Here is a 20,740-nt window from a genome sequence, read left to right as displayed (position 1 = left end):
GGTATGGAACAGCAGACAATAAATGCGAACTTCCTACTTTCTGTATTGGCAACTAACAACATGTTGCTGCATGACATATATTACTCTGTCTTGAATTTTTGTTTGATTTCTCACATGTTTGTGCCCTATTTTCCAGCTAAGGAGGATGCCCCTGGTGGTAAGAGGCTCTGTCTTACTTGTCCAGATGCAACATCTACCAATATGTTTCTTTTGAGCTCTAGCTACACCAGGGATAAGTATAAATCCTCATAGGTAGAAAGTCAGTGTTCTTTTTCCTCTTGAGAGTTGGTGTGATGCAGTGATTAATAACCTGGACTTTGAAGCCAGGCTATAGAGGTTTGATTCTCAGTTTAGCAATTCACATGCTATGTGGCCTTGGGCAAATGATTTAACCTCTCTTTGCTTTATTATTTTCTTGGTAGTAGTACCAACCTCAGAGAGTTTTTGAAAGGAAGAAATGACATAATATATGCAAAAGTAAGTATAACACTCCCTGGCACATAAATGCTTGCTACCTTTAATATTGTTTGCCTTATAGTACCAAACGCACAAAGGACACAAACATTGAGTTGTTTATCTAGGAACTAATTTTTATCAATGGCAAAGTTTTCTGCTAATTCCCTAAATCCAAGTGTCCAGAGACCATAACCCCAAAAAGAAGTATCCTGACCTTTGGCAAACGCTCAGGGTCACCAGGGTGCCGAGGAATGACCTTCTGTAACCTCTGGAAACCATAATCGATGGTGGGTTCGTTGAGCGCTGCAATGAAAAAGTCACATGATTAGAATAATTTCAGGAAATAAAACAGAACATAACACTGATGGTATGAAAATAACTGGAAGTCCAAAGTTTAATTTGTACTTTTGAATTAGATCATGAGGTGATCAGATGCACAATACGCTTGCTGAACATTCCCACCATCTACTTCTGCTATTTACCATGGTAGGCAGTGACACACTCAAAAGAACATTAATAGCAGGTCCTGAACTCTGCTGTTCTGGCCAAATTCTATATTCCTTACATAATCAAAATGAGAAAGTAAAATGGCATTTGATGTGAAGTTTTAGGATTCACTAGTTCGAAGCTCAGGTCAAAACACTCAAGGGCTTGTCTGCAGTTATCTATAGATTACAAACAGCAGGAGAACAAGGACTTGCTTCACTGAAAAATCTCTAGTGGACCTCAGCAGATATACCTCAGGCCTCCATGGCAATTAAGCCTGCAAGAATGTGGTCAGGAGCAGGGAGACAGGATCTTCTTGGCATAGAAAGCGTGTTCTACCCTTTGATAGAGCCTGCAAGGTGATAGGTGTTGAAAATGCCCTTGATACAACACCCTCACATCTAAAATGACAGACTCATTCACCAACATCAATATTATCTCAGGAAGAAGATAAGCCTCTGTAGAGCACTAGCTTAGAACAGCTGGGTCTCCAAGAAAAATTTTTAAAAAGACTAGAAGAGTAAACTTGTAATAATATTTGGAGACAATGGGCTTTATTGTACCCATACTGTCTATACCCTCCTCAAAGCATCCTTGAGTTAAATGTGATACAAAGTAGACTCTGGTCTAGAATTTTCCAAATTTCTTCCTAAGATATGAAATATCAAGCCTTCCTCATCTGACCAGGAAAAGATGGCAGCTCTGTCCTCTACCCACGTCCTCTGTATCCCCTAAGTAATAGGAGGGTGTGTGGGGGGGTATTTTTCCTTCTTTTCTCTTTTAGTGTAACTAACGTTTTCAACCACATATTTTCTCCCATGCAGAGTAAAAAGACAGTTTTTGTAGTTCTGACATTTAGCTATACATTAGAAAACAAGTTGCCACATGCTTTACTTAAAATGCATTTCCATTAACCTAAATTTTAAAAGTAAGATTCATACTACTACTAACTTTAAAAAACTGTATTAAATTCAAATAGGTCCCAAGGCTAATGGAAGCAATTTGTATACCAACCCAAACTGACTGGCCCACTTTTCAAAATACAGGTATGATAATCTTGTGGTTTTAAAAGGACATTTAAATTGAAAGACTGTGAATTTAGTACATAATTATACCAATAGAACCCTTTAACTTGTCAACTTGTAAATCTAAAAGGCTATCAATCATTTCTAAAGAGGAAATAAACCTTAAAATTCCTTGATTGACAGTGCTTACTTTTTATGTAAGGAAAAAAAAAGCTGCGTAAAGTGGCCAGAAATCCATTTACAAAAGTACATTGTTTTACATAGGTGAGTAAAAAGCCAATAATTACACCTCCAAAAGACACATAAATCAGAGTAAGTACTTTTTCTTCACTTGTATATTTTAAGTTGGAGTGAACTTCAGGTAACTTTTTATTGAAAAGATTTTTTCCCAAATGTGATGCTTATTGAAGTTGTTAATAGAGTAGCATTTTCATTTAAGACAATGTAATCATTTTTGCAAATATGAGATTTAGCCATCTTCTCCCTCCTTCCCCCGCTTCCAAACAGTAAACTTTCAACCTGTCTCTTGTGGAAATTAACTAAAATTATACCCAGGTGTACCAAATCTCTCTATCTATACTAGTATATGAGTTAAGGCACAATATTTATTATTCCTCCCATTTTATGAATTACTTTCTAAACCCTTGAGAAGAATTCTTTTTTCAAATTAGACGTGTAGAGAAAAAGCCATAGAACTCTTTATGCAGGGAAGCTGTTACTCGTAAAATCCACAGTATTTAATCAAGAAATGCATGGAAGGGACAGGAATGGGCACCTAGGTTTAAGTTATATATCACATCCATCCCCCACCCATAATACTAATTACCATCAAAGATATTTAACCATAAAAATAGCTTTAGACAATTAAATGCATCATTTTAATATCTGAAGACATAATTCAGCATCCTGAAAATTCTAATTCTTGGTTTTATTTTTCATTCTAAGCCACCAATAAAACTTGAATTGTTAATCTGCTCATTCAGTTGTTTGCATAATGAATTAATTCCTACTGTGTCAAGAAACCCATAGTTGTTAAATGAATGTCTGACATGTATGGGGAGGATGTGTTTCTCTGTCCACCAGCCAACGCACAACAGAATGACCAACACTTACTATCTGCAATTAAAAGAACCAATTCAAATATCATATGGAACTAATAGCTAAAGAGCTGAGGAGAAGTCATTCTGCTGCCACAAAGAGTAATTGAGTTAGATATATTAAACCCATTATTCAAAGGAAAATAAGCATCTACTCTATGGAAAGTATACCATGTGAGGGGAAATATTTTGGATAGTAAGACAAAGGCTTTTAATTTATTTCCCATGCCTTTATGATTTGCTTTACACTCATATTTTTAAATATAATAACCTGCCCTTAATTCAGATACTGAATACTACAATGGCATGGTCCAGTGCTATCGACAAAGATAACACACACCAAAAAAATGCAAGACAAAGCTCATTGTCTTAAATCCACAGGTGCCTGATGATTTCTTTGATTGCACTGACTAGGGGAAAAATAACTGATTTCTCAGTGAGAGGGTCCATCAGATAAAGGCTATTAATTAAAAAACAAAAAACAAAAGAACTGAAAACAGATTGAATGTTTAGGGAGCAGGATGGTTAAATCATGGCATACCAATGAATGGAATATGATGCAGTCCTCAAAAGCAATGCCGTAGGAAAAAATATTGCTTGATATATAATATATTCCTAGGTTATCAAGCAGATTCCAGGAACATATGTACAATATGGTTACTTTTATAAAATGAATGTACATAGAATTTTTTAAAAAAAGCATCTGTGTAGAGACTGCCTAACAGTAGTTATTTCTAAAAAGTGAATTTTAAAGTGCTTTTCTTCCTTCTCTTTGCTCTGTGCATTCTCCAAGTTTTCCACAATGAACATATATTACTTTTATAATCGGAGAAAAAGGTTAAGAGCAAGAGATTGTTGCTGAGATGGAATTTGACCTCCTTGTATAAAGTAATGACATAAGAAACTATGCCTTAAAAGGGGTCTGTATACCCTTTAATAACCTTGCATAGGTTATTACAGACCATAAGAAAAATAAGTAGTATACTTTTGGCCAGTTGTATAAATATGTGACTATTCATAAACTCTCTGAAAATCAACAGAGAGGGTAACGAGGAGGAATCATAAAGAATGGTATATTTATTTCATCAGTGGGGGTAGTCGTACCTTAGGGACATACGTCTACTCTGCAAGAATGTAATATAAAGTTAATCCTTCAACAAAGTGACCTCATTGTATTCAAGCACGGGACTCAGGAGGCACCAGTAGAAATGGGACTAATCAATTTTTCCCCCTAAAACTTGGGACAATTCTGGGAATCTAGTAGAGAAAGAAAAAAAAACTTAATTGGGCATAATTAACCACAAATAACGAAGCATGAGCATCTTAGGTTGAAAAAAGAAAAGCAGATGAAGCTATAGACTGCAAAAGGAATGCAAGGATGAGAGAGCATTATGTGACCCTGCTTCCAGACACCTGTTCCACAGTCTCTGAAGAGGGCTGCAGAGGTCATCCTAAACCAGGCAGGGACAGTAGCAGAATAAAGGAAGCTCAGAACTTTAGAAAAATCTGTACTCCCAAATTTTAAAAGGCCTAATTTTTAAATCATTGCAATAGAATGGGAGCAATGTAGGCATTTGAAAAATTTGACAAGATAATAAATTCTCCATTGATTCAATGATCATTTTTAGTGCCTACCATATGTCCAGACGGCATTTGTAGGAATTAACTGTTTTGTATCACAACACCAAAAGCCATTGAAAATAAACTTCCTGAAAGGTATATGTAATCCAACTCCAAAAGATGGACGAACTACCCTGTTGAGTTGGAACGCAGCTCCAACTTTCACACCCAGGCTTCCCTCCATTCAGAAGTCCACCCTCTTGCCTTCCCGAGGCTCAGACGGTAGATTACCACCCTGCTCCTGTTTCACATGAAGCCTTTGCTTAGGGTCACACTACACTTTGTAGGAGACACGGATTTAAGGCAATCAGATTATTGAGGAGCCACACATTTGAATTCCAGATGTTTCCAACTGTCCTGTTTAAACTTGGAGATAGATACATGTTAGCTGTTAGCTGAGTAAGCTCTGTAGGACCCTATGGAGCTGTGTATATATGCTACAGTAAGTCTGAAGCTCTCCTATAAATGCATAGAAAGCAAGATCAAATGCTTCTACACAGGAAAGTAAGTTTTCAGGGCAGATGTATCAGCTGAGATTTCAGAACAGTCCTCTCACCAATAGCTAGGATACGATACTAGTGAGTGGAGAGTGGTAGACAGCACGTGATCTATGCATGGAGTTGGAATTTCAGGGGCATCAAAGTCATTACTTTTCAAAGAGTAGAAGTTAATTACATGGTTAAAAAAAAATCAAGGTTGCCCGGGTGGCTTAGTTGGCGAAGCGTCAGATTCTTGATTTCGGCCTAAGTCATGATCTCAGAGTCTGAGTTAGAGCTCCACGTCCGGTTCTGCACTCAGCCAGGCATCTGCTTAAGATTCTCTCTGTCCCTCTCCCTCTGTCCTTCTCCCTCCCTCATGATCTCACGTGCTCACTTGCACTCTCTCTTACTCTAGCTCTCTGAAACAAATAAATAAATAAACAAACAAATAAATTAAATCTTTTAAAAAAGAAAATCAAACCCCTATATATGGCCTTGTGTTGGACATGCTTATAAATGGCTTTGGGTACTTTCCCAATCTCACAATTTCAGACTCCTCCAAAGGAAACCAGTAACTTTCTAAGCAAAACCAATCTAGGCAGAGCCCTTCTGTGGGCTTCAACAGAGGTCCTGGTCAAGACAGATAAACTCTGGTTTTCCAAAACTATTGTTTCCAGTGTCCAAATGATCATGCAGCATGAAATGCTACATGCAAAGAACATTTAAAATAATACAACTCGATTTTACGCACTAATACTAATGACAAGATTACAAAATCCATTCAAAACATCTGGTAATGAGCAAATTCTAACTAAACATACATGTGATTTGTGGCCTTTTCATGCCGTTAGTCTTTTTCTTTCTTTCTTTCTTTTATCCATTTCACAAACACATCGAATAAGGAAATTCTCTTAAGGGGATTAATTTGTGAATCAAAATCATATAGTCAAGAAGGATGCCTCCTCAGTTATGAAAATTGATTTTTCTCTTTTCAGAGTTTCTTTTTAGAGAAATCACTCCTCTGTCCTCCTTAACTTCTCGGAAACAATGGAAATGGGGGGCTGGAGAGCTGTGTTCCCAAACAGCACAGGAAAAGCACTTTCGGTGCCATTCCAGTGTTAGCGCACAGAGTTCCTCTGCTTTTATAGCTCAGCGACTCACTGCAGCGCTTTAACATATTTCTGGGGTTTTAATTTCCTTTTTTTAATGGTTGTGTGACATGATGTCATTTTGACTGGAAATAAAAAGAAATGCAGATATTAGGAAGGTAATATTTATATTCTATTGCCATTTAATGTCCAAACAAATATCTAGACTCTATGCCAAGTAATAAATAAAACCTCATAGCAGAGGCAATGATAAAACCAGCACCTGGGTCTCCAAGCTTCCCTGGTGACTACTCTATATTTGAACTAAAGGAGTAACAGCGGAGCATTTCCCTTCAAGGCAGATCCATTCTGGGCATGAGAGTTATTACATATGTGTTAGGCGAGCCTTTTTGTTCCATAATGGTCCCATTTTTCCCTCAGTCACTAAATTAACAACCAGAGGTACACAATAAAACAGCAAGTTATCTTCACAAACCTATCTTTAAGACTGACTTTAAAATATATAAACCGAAAAATCAACCAGAAACCTAATCAAGAGCCAGAAATATGGTTAATGAAGAAATTTGTTGCATTTCCAGGCACTTAGATATTTCACTATCTTCCCAGATGTTTCGTGCATTAGTGACATTCTGGTCCGTCGTCTCTTCTGTGGAAGGGATGGTCTCCCTACAAAACCAAAAACCATACCTTTTGCAAGCAAAGCCGGCTTTCAAGGTGAAATGCTTGTGCAGCTCAGTGCCTGGCCTCAGGAGCCAGTGAGGTTCAGGACAGGTTTGGGAAGAGGCTCACTGAGCTGCAGAGAGCTGTAGCTGAACCAGAAGGGTGTCAGGATGAAGCCAACGTGGGCAGAATTTACCAAAATAGGAGCCAAAAGAAAATTTCTAATCTGAATTTGAGCGTGCCCTGACTTCTTATTTGTAGCCTTCCAACTTCTGTATGTGTGGCAACAACCCTGAGATTCAAAAATCAAGTGAAGGAGTGACTACTGCTGTCTACTAAAGATGCATCAGAGGTACTCGTTGGCTTATGTGACTGAGTCCTCATTACAAAGTCCACAAGGAGCAGAGCTGGGGAGCAGGCGAGGTATAGACTGAGGAGGGAAAGTGAGAGGGAAAGGGGATCAGAACCCAGGATGTTGAAGCACGGAGGCTCTTGGAGAAAAAGATGAAAGACCGTCAGGACTGTCAGTTGGAATGCAAAGAATCTGTGTACATTTGGAAATTAATAACTCTACAAGAAGCAAAAGCAATCAAGAGCAGGAGAAAGAGTCAAGAGTGACTTGCTTTTGTTTTTTAAAATAGAAGCAACTTTACTGTTTCTCTAAATCTAAAACAAATACAGGGACCCCTGGGTTGCTCAGCAGTTAACTGTCTGCCTTCTGCCCAGGGCGTGATCCTAGAGTCCCGGGATCAAGTCCCACATCGGGGTCCCTGCATGAAGCCTGCTTCTCTCTTTGCCTGTGTGTCTCTGCCTCTCTCTCTCTGTGTGTCTCTCATGAATAAATAAATAAGATCTTTAAAAAAAAATAAAACAAATACATTCTTATTGTCTAAAAAAATACAAAAGAGATACAAAGAAGAGGATAAAGGCCCCATTATAACCCTATTCATAAACAGTCATCATTTATATTAGTTATATGCTTTCGGACATTTTCACAATACTGTTTTATATAAATATAAATGATGTACATATTTATATCACTTTCATTCTTTTTAAGGGTTGCAGCATATTGCATTATATGGATGGTCATTATTTACGTAACAAATTCCCTGTTAATGGGGATGTATGCCTTCTTTCCCTGGTTATAAATTTATATAAATTTATATAAATTTTCACTGGTTTAAGAAGTGCTATAATGAACAACACTCAGGAGAAATTCTTGGATAAAAGAATATGTACAATTCAAGTCTTTTGACACATACACTTTCTAAGTATCCTTTACCAAATGTATACCAGTTTATACTTTGACAAGTTACAACTAATTTTTAAGATTTTTGCATCTGAAACCTCACGTATTCTCTAAGTTATAAGGACCTCTGAAGACTTTTAATAGATGCTAACAATCATGATGATTCCTTGTTGAGGTGTCATTTTAAACACACCCTAAGGTCACATAAGACCCTTTTCCCAGGAACATCAAGTGCTTTATAGACATTATCTCAGTGACTCCTCCACATTATCTTAGTGATTCCTCCTGACATACATGTCAAAAATCATTACTCTCAATTCCAAGGTGAGAAACTGAGGCACAGACAGTGCTGGCTGTACAAATCAGAACAAAAGCCTCAGTGCTTTACTTACTCTTTCAGGATGACTACCTTATTTTAATATTGATGAATCCCAATTTGAAACATATTGACCAGTCCTGGTAGCAAATCAATTAAATGGCTCCTTTTCACTAAGCATCTGTGAAACAGAAATCCACCTGAGGAAGAATTCTTGTGCCTAGACTCCTGATGTTGTACAAGCAAACAAATCACGTTTTTTCACTTAAAGCTCACCGTCAACAAACACAAAGCTTTTGTGGGGAGGCCACCCTGCTATCTTAAACTTTCCCCACAAATGATCACGAAACTGTGTTTTCTGTCAGGTTTGAATTGGGCTCTCAAAGGCTGATTTGTCTTTTGGGGAAAAGAGAACACAGAATGCTGTTGAGATACATTAAACCCACTTATTTCATATCACAACCAGTTGGTATTTTCTAGATGATCATTGGTGAGAAGTCACTGGCAGAAGTAGAGCATCTCTTCATAAACAGACCCTTTCTTGCCCTGGAGGGTTACACTCTATCTAAAATGGGAAGTAGGTGAACGTACAATAATTAGGGAAAACTGTACTGCTCTCTAATTGTAATAAAGTTGATGAGAAAAGTTGCCCCTGTTACTGACTATCATGTGCTCTGAACAGCTTGGCCTTTCAAGAGCCTTAATTTAGATTTCCAAATTTGATACAAGTTTAAAACTAAAATTAAATCCCTCAAGCAAACAGAAGCTTAAAGATCTTCGTGTGTGTGTGTGTGTGTGTGTGTGTGTGTGTTTTGTTTTGGGGTTGATTTTTTTTTTTTTTTTTTGGCCTTTCAATCTTTTTCACTTTAGAATTTTTTTTTAATTGGATTCACTTATGATTAGGTCTCAAAGCCAGACTTGCTCACTTGAAGTAGAAGAGGAGGATGATTTTCTCTGTGTAATGGATGATGATGTTTAAGTACTGAAAGCCAACACAGTCTGTCTTTCTTAGCATTTAAGGATAAATCCATAATTTTCTTCCCGACTGGCATATCTTCTGATATAACGAGAGTAATATTCCTTCTATAATTGTTCTTCAGATTTCTTCCCAAAGAGTTTTGACAATAACTGTTATCAAGGGGGTAAAATCACCCAGCCTGTCTGATAAACATGTTTTCTTACGTTCCCACCCCAGCGAGTGCTTGACACCGTACTTTTATCATCCAGTGTGTGTTCAGAATGAGCTTAGAACAGCAATTGCCGGGAATAGGCAGGCGATAAACCGCATTGATTTAACACATCTTGTTTTCAATCATGCTTGGATTTTCTGAGCACGCATTTTTCCTGTACTCTGGCTTGTAGCTTTTATCTGACGAGCTGATCCCTTTTCACTGGAAAATGAAAAGGTCGCACAATAAGACACGGTTTACTGGAACTTGAACACGCACCAGGGAAAGTATTTTAGATAAATACTGTCAGACATAGTGGAGCTGAATTTCAACAACACAATTGCTAAACAACAATACTTATTACTCTCCTAGAACAAGCTACTGGTAACTTATGGCTCTCAGCAGGGAACAGCACCGAGTCCAGACTCCAAAGCTAAGAAACCCTTCCTTCACCAAGCCCTGCACTAACCAAGCACAGAGTTCTGGGCTGAGGTCCTACTTGTGATTGTTAATATCACGGTTTTATGAGACAACTCGAAAAACTACTCCCACTGTTCACAGAGCTGTTTCCTCTAAGCCAGTGGACAGGTTTCAGAAGAGCTGGATAATGAAGTTATAGCAGGGCTCTGTAGACAGATTGAGAGGGGGAAAGAGTCCCAAGAAAAGCAAACTAAAAATGACTCCAAATAATCCATTAATTCCACTAATAAGACAGGAAAGTACTTGTAACTGAGATGAGGGATTAGAGGATTAACTGATTATTTTGTAATATTTCAATAAATCAAAGAGCACTCATCCCAAATATGTTATGTAGAGAGCTACAATGGCTTTGCAGATAAGCCTAGACATTATTTTGCGCCTAAACTCCAGGAAATCAGCCTTTTTCAGTATTGACCCAACCTACATGATCATTATTGCTGCATATCATTAGCTTTAGACTCAGCCAGGAAGCCTACTCCACCTGAACAGGAGTCAGAACCCTTTTCTTTTTAAGCCTTAACACACATCCTCATTGTCCCTTTATTCATTATCTACTCCAAAGCTTAAAATGAAAGGTGTTGTCCAACCATCTTGTATACCTGGGTAATCAACCAAGAGAGGTCTGAGGAGAAACTGTTAAAGTAGAGCATTCCAAGATCATTGGCGTAAATAGCAAACACAACTTTAGGAGACTCATGAATGCCTTAATCCAATCCAATACCTTTTTTTATCTCACTCAGCAAACCCAAACATCTGAGCACACAAAGAGAATAAGGGATGTTGGCAAATCTGATTAACTTAGCTTATCATGAGAAGCTTACCTAATCACGAGAGGCATACAAGAGAGTAGGGGACATTCAATTCCAGATTAGAGTCAACTCAGGCCTAAGAATAGTGTAGAATTCCAGGTGCCCAAGGCAAAAGTTATGATGCCAAGTTTACCTTCAGATCTGAATAATTCCTGTTAGAATAGCAGGGATGAGGATGAGGGAATTTCTGTAGCTCTTAATATTTTTCATGCCTCCAATTTTGACACCTGTCTTTTAAGGAGTAGATGGAACCAGGTTGGCCACTTACTGGTCACCCCAATGAGGTTCTACTGCTTCCAACCTGCCCGAGACTTGGACTTGTAGATCACAAAGGAATGGGGCTTCTTGACCCAAATATTGACAAAATACATCTGTATATGTAACCAGAATTTAATCTTCTTTGGATGCTGGTGGTCTTAATACTGGTCCCTGATGACTTACAATCAATAGATGTTTAGTTAAGCAATTCACTTGTTTTGGAGTAACAGTTATTCTGTGGGCAATGGGTATGTGGCCACTTCCGCAATAACCCCACGTCTCCTGACAGAGCGAACATTACAATCACACATTTGTTGCTATTAGCTCATGAGATGCTGGAAACCAATTTTGAAAAGCAAGTAATAAAGCACCACATAAAAAATAATGGTGTAATTACTTCTTGGTCAGGTTAAACCTACTGTGACGATAAAAACCAAAGGGAGCAGCAAGCATCATAAGTGGGTTTGCTGTAAATTTGACACTGGTTCTGACCTTCAGAAAGGAAAAGCCTTGAACCCACCCACCTAAGCCAGGTGCACAGAAGACTGTTGTATGTCTTTTTCAAGTCTCTGTTTGAAAGCCTATGCCAACTCTTTTTTTTTTTCTTTCAAAGCCTATGTCAACTCTTAAGAGCTAAAAAGAATGAACCAGTCACCAAATTATTGACCCAAAGCCTTCCAGAGTCCTACTTGAATTCAGGTCCCAAAGAGAAGGGATCTAGAGACTGCATCAGAGAGCAATCACCATGGTGGTAGGATTTGTTCTCTAAAAATAGAGGGAAAAGAAGGAAGTGGGAGTCTAATTGTAACATGGGCCACACTGTCCAGGAGGTAAAGGAAACACTGGCTATTGCTGGTGGGCCAAGCATAAACAGAAGAAACAAACCAGCCTCCACTTGTAAGCTGTGATCTTTTTTTACTTCTCTTCCTAAGTGCTTGAAGGCTTCCCTAATCCACATGAATACCAAGGGCAAGAGGGAGTTGGGGGTGGGAGAGAGGCTTAGTCAAAGCTATGCCAAGAACTCTTAAGGATAGTATGGCACAGTCCATATTTAAGGATGTCATGATTGTTTCCATTAGCAAGTGTGGCTTTTGATGATTTTCAGCTCTTGGGAAGACATTTAATTAATATCTCTGTTTAGCCCTTCTAAGAGCTGCAAATGGTTCTCTTAGAATATGTGCGTCATGAATAGACTTTATGACAATATGCTGTTAGAGAACAGCATTAGTCTGCTGATAGAGCAATAGTAGACTAATTTTTACTAACAGAAGTGACTTTGATAGGTTAAATCCTCGAGGACAGAAATGGAAATATGCTATACACTCATGGTGGTTAGAAATTGGGACAGCTTTTGGGGTGCCAAATTGGCTGTGGGTGGAGAGGAAAAAGGACCAAGTGCAGAGACTAAGTCATCACTGAATTCGGAAACATCCCCAAAGTAGACCTGGTAGCCACACAATCGACTTCTAACAAGTCTATTTTTCCAAGTGGGCACAGGCTCACACCAGGCTTGTCAGCCTTCAGAAATGGCATCTTGTGTTTTAAGAAGACACATTCCTGCTCTGACTCCCCTGGACCTTCTTCTTCCTTCAAAGTAGAAGTAGATACTGAAATTCTCCAAACTGAATCACCCACTTCTCTCTAAATTGATGGGTGTAACGGAGCCTCTTAAAATGAATAATAAATGGGAACAAGGAAAAAGAGTGACCTGCCTTCCGTATTCTCTCTATATACTTTGCCTGTCCTATTGGAGGCCGGCAAATTTAGAGAAAATGAAAATACATATTGAACTCCATCTGCAGAATTCACTTTGCCTGAGGCCACTGTGTCAGATATCGTTGCTGGGTCTTTCAGAGGGTTGGGGCATATCTGCAGGGGCAGAGACTAAGCTTAATAAACCACTGACCTATTCCAAGATGGAAAATTTTTATGATTACATTGGGACAATAGACACTGTGACCCTTTAAGAACAAAATCAAACATACTGGATTGCATTTTTCAAAAGCTACCAAAACAACTTTTAGGTAAGAATACATTCCTTTGAGTCTCCTTTCTAACTCTGCATTAACTTGATCTTGATACGGTCAGGAGAGGGGCACATCCATTCAATCAATTTCAGGACTTTAGTGCTGCAAAGATCTCTTCTTTTCCAGCAAACACAACCCAAGCTCAGAGACCATAAGTGGTCAATACAAGATCAGTTAACAGTTGAACCAGAATGAAAACTCAAATGTTGGAGCCCAATCAACCCTAGATCCCCTGCATCAGTCCTCCACGTAAGCTTGATTTAAAATAAAAAGTATTATTTATTGCGAAGTGATACTTGGCATTCTACTTTTGTTAACTTATTTTTTTCTTCAACACCCCAAGAGGAAGATATTCCTATTTCACAGATGAGAAAATAGAGGCTATTAATCTGGGGTGAGGGAAAAGAAGTGTGACTGAATTGCACCTATGGAAAAGGTGCCTGCCCTTCAGACAGCAACATCTTCATCACAAGATCCATCTCTTAGATACTGTCCATTTCAAATCCAAATGGCCCTGCCACCTTATCAAAGGAACACTGACCACAAGGAAGACCAATAAAGGTTCCCAAAAGATCCTGAAAGCATCATGGAGCATGTCCATGAAGTATCTACATTTTTTAAAACCATTACCAATCTCTCTTAAAGTCTGTTTTGTAAAACAAAACAAATCAACCCTGGGATTAAAAACAATACGCTGTGACTTGACCTACAATCTTGTAATGAAAATGTGATCGTAATGTAGCCCATAGTAACTGGTGCACAATTGGAATGTCCCAGAGATTGTGCTCAGCATTATATTATATATCATGAAGTCATAGCCATCCCTATGAAGACTGTGTTGTTGTCATCTCTGTTTTACAGCTAAGGGAAGTCCCCGAGGACCAGGACTCATACTCAGGCCTTCTGTCTCCAGTGCCCATCCACTTATTCACCCTTTACTCTGGACTGCCCCCATAGAAGCATTTAATACATCGAGAGAGATGATGTTGTTTCCCTTCATGGCAACATAAAAGAAAACAAACAATAAAAGATGCCTCCAGAGAAACTATCCAGCTTCGACTTGAAAATACAAATACATACCTACATATGCTGTACCAAGATTTGACATAAGTTTAAAACGGGAAAATTTTCCAAACTGAATCACACCAAGCCCCAAATCATTTTCTGTGAGGTGTATGGTGGTGATGTCACCCTTAGGAAAGATGAGAAGTGACAAACACTTCTCCATTACCACCTTCCAGCTTGTTTAACCTCACCTGGCAAGTTTTCCTTAATCAAGTAACTTGACAATTGTATGGAATCTTGAGGCAGCTCTGGGTAACACGGGTGGAATTGTGATATGCTTTCTTCATTAACTGTTCATACCCCAGAAATGAGAATAAACCCTCTCTTCCTGGGGAGTCTCTTAACTGAAAAAAAATCCTTATCTTAATTGAATGCACACATCAGTTAACCATCTTCGGATTCACAAACGATTAATGCCTCATTTTCAGAGAACGTCTTCCTCTTTCTGGTTTGTTGAAAGGCTGGAGCTCTCAGGGCTGTGCTTAGAGGAATGTGAGATTCAGCAGGAATATGGAGAGGACAGGGGAGAAGAAGGGAACACATTAAGCCTTCGTCTTCACAAGCAAACGAGCATTCTGGGGCTAAGCAGAGAGAACAGCCAGTAATGCTGTCCTTGCAAAACTGACATCCTCCCGTCCGTGCTCTGAGTTGATTGCAAGGGAATCGCAAATAATGCCATTCTGCCCTCAGAATACCAGTTAAGCAGGCTTCAAATGTGCCTGTGGAGGGAAGGCAAGGCTTGCAAATAGAGTTTCATGGACGTAAAAGGACGGTATAATGGCAAGGGAGATGGGTGGAAGAACTAATTGCACATTTCTCTCCTGAAATATTTTGGCCTGTTTCAAAGTCCTACTTTTCTTTCTCTCTACAAAGCAGAAAGATCTTAGCAGGGGTTGAGGTATGCCCCCTGAAAACTCTTGTCAGGTTGCTCCCCATGGCATGGCAAGTCCCTGTGGAAGAGACATGAGATTGATAGCCTTTCTGTGCCAGGGGCAGCAAGTCTCTTGCGGGAGATATATGCCAACTGTACCTCTTACTGAGTGTGGAAGTCAGAAGGGTGTAAGACTGGGACTCTGATGATGAAGACATTTATAATTAGACTTTGTAAAAGATAGAAGCATACTGAATTTCTTATTGCATGGGAAATGATTTGGGCTTTATTGAACTTTTAAGAAAATTGCCACAAAAATATTAGAAACCTGAATCAGGAAGATCCATTTCCCAAAATATGCAATGCCATCTTTTTAGCCTGATTTTGCTTTTGAAATAAATTCAGAATCTGACTGTGTTCCCTTGGCCAAGATTCGGAAATCAGCTCTAACTAACTCAGAACACAGAAAAGAGATCTTTGACTCACCATAGCCCTGACCTTGGGCTTTGGTATTGAAGGCACCAAATCAGGTCATTTTGAATCCCAGACCAACCACCCTACAATGAAAACCACACTCAGTAGGACACAGTGTGAACGTGGGGTTCCAGTACACCTGCTCGTAGTAATGCCATTAGTTGTGACATAAGTCAATAAGCTCCCATAGAGTCTAGGATTTGGAGAAAACAAAATAACAGTATTACATGAGGGAGATAAACACACACTGAATAACAGCAGTTATGAGTTTCCTTTACGTGGCAGGAATATTTTCTTGGCTGTGGGATTTAGAATGTCAACGAGGGAAGCTGGGCATGCCAATTCTCTGAGTTTCATTAGCCTGCCAGAATATTTAGAGGTCTGGGCAAGGTAAACTCACTCTCTCACATTTGTGCTAAAGGAGAGCTACTACAGACCTGTCCCAATCTGAGTATTAAATTATCTTTCCTCTTGATGACACCAACACTGAAACTTTATAGAGAGCCTCCTTTATAGTCAGCAATATGGGGCCCTGGATTTATTTCCCTTCGGACAATGAGATTGTAGTTAGCATAACACCAGTGACTCCAACATCAATCCTCTGTCAAAAATAGTTTTATGAAGGCCAGAGAGAGGCTGGGCATAAAGGAGGCACGCCCAGTTGTAGACATATAAACATTGAAAGAGAAACTAAAATCAATTCTGTAAACAGAAGTCAAAGCTTTCCTGGGGTCATTAAAGACCTATATTTTAATATTCTAACAGGAGGGTATTTACTGAAATATCAGATCAATTCTTAAAGGAGAGCTGATCCCAATGGAATTTCTTTGTGGTCCTCTGTCTAAAGTCCATTAGACAGGGTCCCTGTCTTTAGCAGAGTGGATCCAAATAAATTCTAAGAGAGGAAATGGATTCCATTCTCTCTGTTTACTTTATTACTATTGATTTCTGAATTCTCTCCAATCTCCTTCCTAACTGAGCAGATAATACACATTTAGTACCAAAGGTAATTATTCCAAAATGAATCCAGTTTGCAGCTGGGTGATAAAAAAGAGAAAGGACACTGATAGATTAAACACTTACACATTAAAAGGTATGGCTGATTGTATTAATATGTACAAGAGCTTTAATATGCTCACTTTATAGCTAGATATAATTTCCTAGGCTAATCGCACGTTCATTTGTATGCTCGGACATATTTTACTTCCACTATTATATATTTTGTAGCATTATTTTATAGTGCAAATATTAAAATAATAAAAACAAAATCATTTGAAATACATATTTTTAAATCTACCTTTTACTAAAAGGAACTACTGAGGACAGTTTTTTAAAGTATTTCAAAAAGGATTAGAATATTTAGTTTCCAGAAATGAAATGTTTTCTAAAGCATCAAACTTAGAAAAAAAGAACAAGAAGTATATCATGTTAAAAGTATATATAAAACAACATAAATACCCAGCCATAGAGGAATAGATAAATTTAGTAAATCCACACTGTGGGAGATTATGCAGCCTTTTAACATTATGTTTATGAAGAAGTTTTAATGCGTGGGAAAATGCTTAGTAGGCTACATTTAAAAAAACAGGATGTAAAACTATGTGTGTGTATATACATATATAGTACAACCACAAATATGAAAAAATGTTTACATACATTTGTTATGCATAGAAAAAAATATCAAAGAAGCAATGAAAATGTTAGCAGTAGTTAACTCTGGGTGATGGGTAGTAGATGATGTTAATTTCTTATTCTATCCTGTTCTTCAGATTTTCTATAACTAGCATACATCTCGGCTCAAAATATTTGAAACCTGTCACATGCCAGGGGCTTCTGTATTGGCTCTTCTTTGAAAACCTGTCCATTTACAAGCAGAGTAAGTTTTCCACAGAGTCCTACCAGACGTGTTCCAAGTGTTGGACACCCAGAGATTGTCACTCTTTTAATAAAGGTATAAATATTGAAGTTCTTCTTGAAGACAATGAAACAGAGCAGTTACGTGGATTGGTTCCTGAGCCACACTGCCTGGGTCTGACAATGGCTCCTCCACTTACCACTTGATTAACTCTGACAAATGACTTTATCACTCCATGCCTCACTTTCTTTAACTGTAAAATCAGGACAATAAAATACCTAGCTCATAGAGGTCAAATGCATTAATATTTGTAAAACACTTAGAACAGTGTGACACATAATAAATAATTGATATAATTTAAGTAGAATAAGTAAAATAAAATTATCACTTGTGCAAATCAGAATGAAGAGATGGACACGGTTAAAATACTTGCAAAACATTTAAGTCTTTGTAAGTTTTTTGATAAGCTCATCTAGGGTAGAAATGTCATTTTCAGTTGAATTCAAGTCAGTACTCTAGTGGTTTTAAATGGTTTTTTTTCTGTACTTGTCAAAGATCTGCCCATCTATACATTTCCAAAATGTTAATGAAGATGCTGAGGTTCAACAAAATACTACATGCCAGGACTGTCCGTAGCATTTTTTTTTTTTTTTGCTACAAGTCTCTAACATAAGACTCAAAACTAAATAAGTGCTCAATAAGTGTTTGCTGAATGAAAAAAAAAATGAATGAATGAAGTACTTTACCAGGGCTGCACCAAGTTGTCCAATTATGGGCATATGTCACAATGGGAAATAGTAAGAGCTAAGGCTGAAGTTCTTAATTTTTTAGAATCCAAAACTTGTTACTGTTATACTATGGAGGCAATAAGATAGCAAAAGAACAAGGGAAGGAAAAAACTATTTATTCTGAGAAAAATGTTATAGCTCAGCACCCATCTGTCCTCAAGGACCCTTTTCCTAGGGGATTCATCACAATGGAGGGAGCACGGGAGTAGAGATACCAAGACTGCAATGGCCACACCAATAAACAGAAATAGTGCGTCTGGCTGGTTCTGTGGTTTCTTCTTACCAGGTAAAGCATGACAAAAGAATGTCTAAGCAACTGAAATCAGAGACGACACTTGAAATAAGAACAGTATATAATGGCAAAATTTACTGTAATAAATTTCATTATTAAGTGAGAGCAGAAAACGACTATTTTTAGATACGGTCCATTGTTTTGTATGCATTTCAAAGTTCACTCTTTATACATCTAATTTCTAAATTCATGGTGTAACTTTGAGCATTTGGTGGAGGTCTTGGCTCCAAAGCAACAAAAGAGAAGTGAAATGTCCCATGGTTGTAAAATCTTGATAAGTTCTCGGTGTCACTTTTTTTAAATGTGGAACTGCTCAAACCACATAGATAATTATAGATGACCAGATTGTAACTGTTTTATTGCCTCTTTTTCCCCATAAATTTTAATTTTGGAAAGTTAAGTGAAAAATGTGGTTTCAATTTCCTACAAATTGCACACAATTTGGTTTTAACAAGAAAATAGAAAGAAAGGGTATGTTCTTTAAAGTGAATTATGAACTAGAGTTTGTTTTCGCTCGCTCAACACCGCAAGAATAATAAAGCACAAAATTTAGAAAAGATGCCTTACAAAATGGAAATCATGAACTGCAGTAAGAAAAGCATAAAGTAATTTTTTATCTAAACATGGTTTAAGCAATCTAACAGGATAACACAATCGAGCTAGTCTTTCTCCCTCTGGTGAAGCGAGCTCAAGTTCAAAAGGAAAGAAAGAAAGAATGAAAGGAAACAGGAGTAGAAGCTGACAACCTGAATGCATTGTATAACAGGAAATCTCTTAATGAGGAAAGGCTGTGTACATCCCCAACTTATTCTCCCCAAAAGTGCCACCAACTTCAGAGGAACTATTAAAAACAATTAACAGTGAAATCACTGAAACACATACCTAGAAACAGAACGAAAGACAAGAAAGAGATTATTAGTAGAAGGAAATGATAGCTATCTCTTGGATCTTGGCTACCATCTTAGACCAACACACTTTTCTTATTCAAGGTAGTGAATGTTAAAGACAAGAAACCCATGATGTGTGTCTACCACACCAAAACCACGGGCTGGAGTGTAAACAATGAAATCGATAAACCAGCTGGGGGTTTGTTTCCCCCTTTGTGCTAAACTTTGGGTTGAATGTGTTCTTTTATTCCTTAAATTGACCACTGTTTTTGCCTTACTAGCTATGTAGATTATGTCTATGTGCTGGGCACAACAAATTATTCAGACAATAAAAAAAATTATCCAGACAATAAATAATTTCATCAAAATTGTCGATCCTCATTGATCAAATTCTCCAGGGCCCATGTTACTTAATAGTACCATATGGCTTCTTTAAATTTCTACTTCCAAAAAGTTTACTTTCAGACATATTGCAACAACCACAATGATCACCTGTATTTTGTATCTTACAAACGAAGCCAACTGAATTTAACATAAGTACCTGGTATAATGGCAATACCCCTATGTTTTATTTTTTGGCCAAAATGGAGCGTTTGCTAATATTTTTCTATCTGAGATTAAAGTTGCAAGTATAGTGCCTCTGACTGTTGGAACACTAAGTTCTGACTTATGAAGATCTAGCTATAAACTGGGACTTGGCAAACTTGAAGTATTACTCACTGACTAATAATCCTATTAGTCAAAACTGTAAACTTCTGGTCAACTGCATTTTTTACATATTACTGCACGAAGCTCTAGCCAAAGTTCGCTATCCAAAATGTTCTTTAAGGCATCACAATTAACAAGAGGTAATTTACTCTCTAGAAATATAGAAGCTGACCATTCCAGTCCAAAAGTCAATAAATCTTTGGTGTTGGTGAAAAGCCATTCCCTACCTGTAGCATCATGTTACCCCAACCCTCTAGCAATGACTTTTCATTGAGCACAGACCCAGCTGACCATAGTTTTCACATGTATCTCAATCCCAACTATTTAACTGATGATGTAGTCTAGAACAAAATAATGGTGCAGTAAAATAGGAGGATTTCATAGCAAAATGCTCAAAAACTGCAATAATCCAGCTAGAGAGAAACCCACAAAAGGGCATCTTGAGAGAGAAGCAAATGAAAAGGCTTACTCTTAAATCAGGGTTGAGGTGTTCTTCATTCATTCATGTATTATTTTAAAAACTTATCCATAAAAGCCCCCCTCACCTGTGCCTTCCACTC

At 37.9% G+C, this 20,740-nt stretch overlaps 1 protein-coding gene across 10 annotated transcripts in view; it reads right to left on the bottom strand.

The window, feature by feature from the left end:
- Window positions 1–20,740, bottom strand: part of EBF1 (EBF transcription factor 1) — a 392,195-nt gene that overhangs the window by 32,918 nt on the left and 338,537 nt on the right. For all 10 annotated transcript variants that reach the window (XM_038534887.1, XM_038534891.1, XM_038534888.1 and 7 more), the window contains one exon: window positions 671–759. In XM_038534887.1, coding sequence (XP_038390815.1) covers window positions 671–759 — 89 coding nt within the window. The remainder of the gene's footprint in view (window positions 1–670; window positions 760–20,740) is intronic.

This window comes from Canis lupus, chromosome 4 (genome assembly GCF_011100685.1).
Source record: "Canis lupus familiaris isolate Mischka breed German Shepherd chromosome 4, alternate assembly UU_Cfam_GSD_1.0, whole genome shotgun sequence".
In the NCBI taxonomy this organism is placed as follows: domain Eukaryota; kingdom Metazoa; phylum Chordata; class Mammalia; order Carnivora; family Canidae; genus Canis; species Canis lupus.
Note: the sequence above shows the minus strand (reverse complement) of the source record. Positions and strands in the feature narration are given on the sequence as shown.